The sequence below is a fragment of the Apaloderma vittatum genome, unplaced genomic scaffold (assembly GCF_000703405.1).
Source record: "Apaloderma vittatum isolate BGI_N311 unplaced genomic scaffold, ASM70340v1 scaffold2716, whole genome shotgun sequence".
Classification (NCBI taxonomy): Eukaryota; Metazoa; Chordata; class Aves; order Trogoniformes; family Trogonidae; genus Apaloderma; species Apaloderma vittatum.
Genome location: NW_009719811.1, coordinates 96,679 through 98,581, shown reverse-complemented (window position 1 = coordinate 98,581; position 1,903 = coordinate 96,679). Strand labels below are relative to the sequence as shown.

Sequence of the window (1,903 nt, the reverse complement as noted above, 5' to 3'; positions counted from 1 at the left end):
GAGCGCAGGTACCTGCAACAGGCTCAGCTCCCGAGCTGTGCCGCACCCGTGTTGGGGAATCTCGGTGCAGCCGCGCATTCGCCGCTTCTTGTACCAGCAGCCGTAGCGACTGCTTCCAGGGTCAGATACTGGAGCGCACGTGCACAGGGGTTGGCACTCGCCTGACACAAGGTACCGCTCCAAGCGCTGACATGAAGAAAACGCTAAACCGCGTTTTTCTGCTTCTACAGATTTTTCATCTGTTAGTACTTCCACAGAAGTAGTACTGGAGGCCAGAGTTTTCTCCTTTAACATAAGCACTTCAGCCACCCACCACTATTGGTCCTTTGCTGGTCGGCATCATCTCCCTCACGTACCCCAGTCTAGGGACAGTTAGGCAGAGATGTTACTTTTTCTGCATTAATACCGGCTTCTTGTGTTTGTTTCAGGTTCTTTTTGATGTATCTCATCAACAAGGATGAAACTGAGCATACTGGCCAGGTGAGTAGAAAGTTCTTAAGGTTATCTTTCAAGATTTTTATCTATACCAGCCTTGTAGCTGTGTACCACCAGGTGGAACTGAAGGACCACCAGGGAGGGGAGATGATGCCGCCCTCGGAAAGTGGTCTGCAACTAAAAGGAAGGGGTAAAAAAGAGGGTGGGGGTGGGCTGCAGCAGGGTGCTCTTCTACCCAGCACTGAACTGTTGTCAGAGGTCAGTTACTGGTAATGTTACCATCATCTTATCTGTGAAATGAAACCTTGACATGTACCAGTCGCTTTAGCTTATTCCCAAAAGATTAAGCTATTGTATTTATAATCTAAATCCATATATCCCTATATATAGATAGGTATATGGATATTTGTATGTTTAGTGTTATTAGGCCCTAAATATAAATAAGTAATAAATAGGATTTAATTATATTTTATCTCAAATAAGAAGCTGTTAATGCACACACTACAAAAAGTACCTTTTCCAAGCAAACTAAGCCACATTTTATATAGAGAGAGATTATGAACAGGTTTGCTTTGGTATAACTAGACTGATTAATTTACAGTTTTTCTAACAAGGCTTAAAATTCAGTAATACTGAATCAATAAAAGTACAGAACAAGACTTACAAACCTTCTTGAGCTGCGATCTTTGAGTTTCAAGGTCTTCATGGTTTACTCCATGGTAATAGTCACAGCTCCTCGTTATTGGTAACAGTCTATCTAGAACACAAACTGCAGGCACTCCATTAAAATAAACACTCTTTATTTGTTTTCAGGAGTCATTTGTGTGGAAAATGTACCAAGAAAGATGTTGGGACTTTTTCCCAGCAGGGGACTGCTTCCGGAAACAATACGAGGATCAACTTGGCTAGCATCGGAAAAGGAACTATTTATTCATGAACTCTTCAGATCCACTACACAAAAACCCCTTTTCTTTTAACGGTGTAATTTCAAGGCTTATATTTGCTTTAAAGGTCTTTAAACTTCAAGACATGTAAAATTTGACTCTATTTCATAGGCTTTTTGTACCTACCACAAATTAAACCAGTCTTTTGTTGGAACTTAATTAGAAAAAAGAAAACTATGCCAGATTTAACTCCAGCCTTCCACTTCAAACACTGTCTGAAATTCTAGCAGCTTCTAACCACATCACTAACCTGGCGTTTGGCAGTACAGCTGAAAGGGCTAAAAGGTGTCTTAATTGCACATGTGCCATTCAATAACTTGAACATCAGAGGCCATGCCTCAGAAGAAATACTTCTAACTGCTGCCTGGTTTCCCCCCTCCCAGTATTTGCTAGTGAATGTATTAAGATACAGCTTGAAAAGCTTTAAGCAGTTAAAAAGAAAACATTTTCAAACACTTCGTCAACCTTGAAACATTAAGTGCCTTAAAACCTCTGTAGACATAGCTATGCAAACTTTTTATTTA

At 40.7% G+C, this 1,903-nt stretch overlaps 1 protein-coding gene across 1 annotated transcript in view; it reads left to right on the top strand.

The window, feature by feature from the left end:
• Positions 1-1,344, top strand: part of RYR3 (ryanodine receptor 3) — a gene marked incomplete at its 5' end in the record, with an annotated part of 50,781 nt that extends 49,437 nt beyond the window's left edge. The window contains 2 exons of the mRNA XM_009870765.1: positions 429-480; positions 1,249-1,344. Of these exons, the coding sequence (XP_009869067.1) occupies positions 429-480; positions 1,249-1,344 (148 nt within the window). The remainder of the gene's footprint in view (positions 1-428; positions 481-1,248) is intronic.
• Positions 1,345-1,903: the final 559 nt, after the last annotated feature.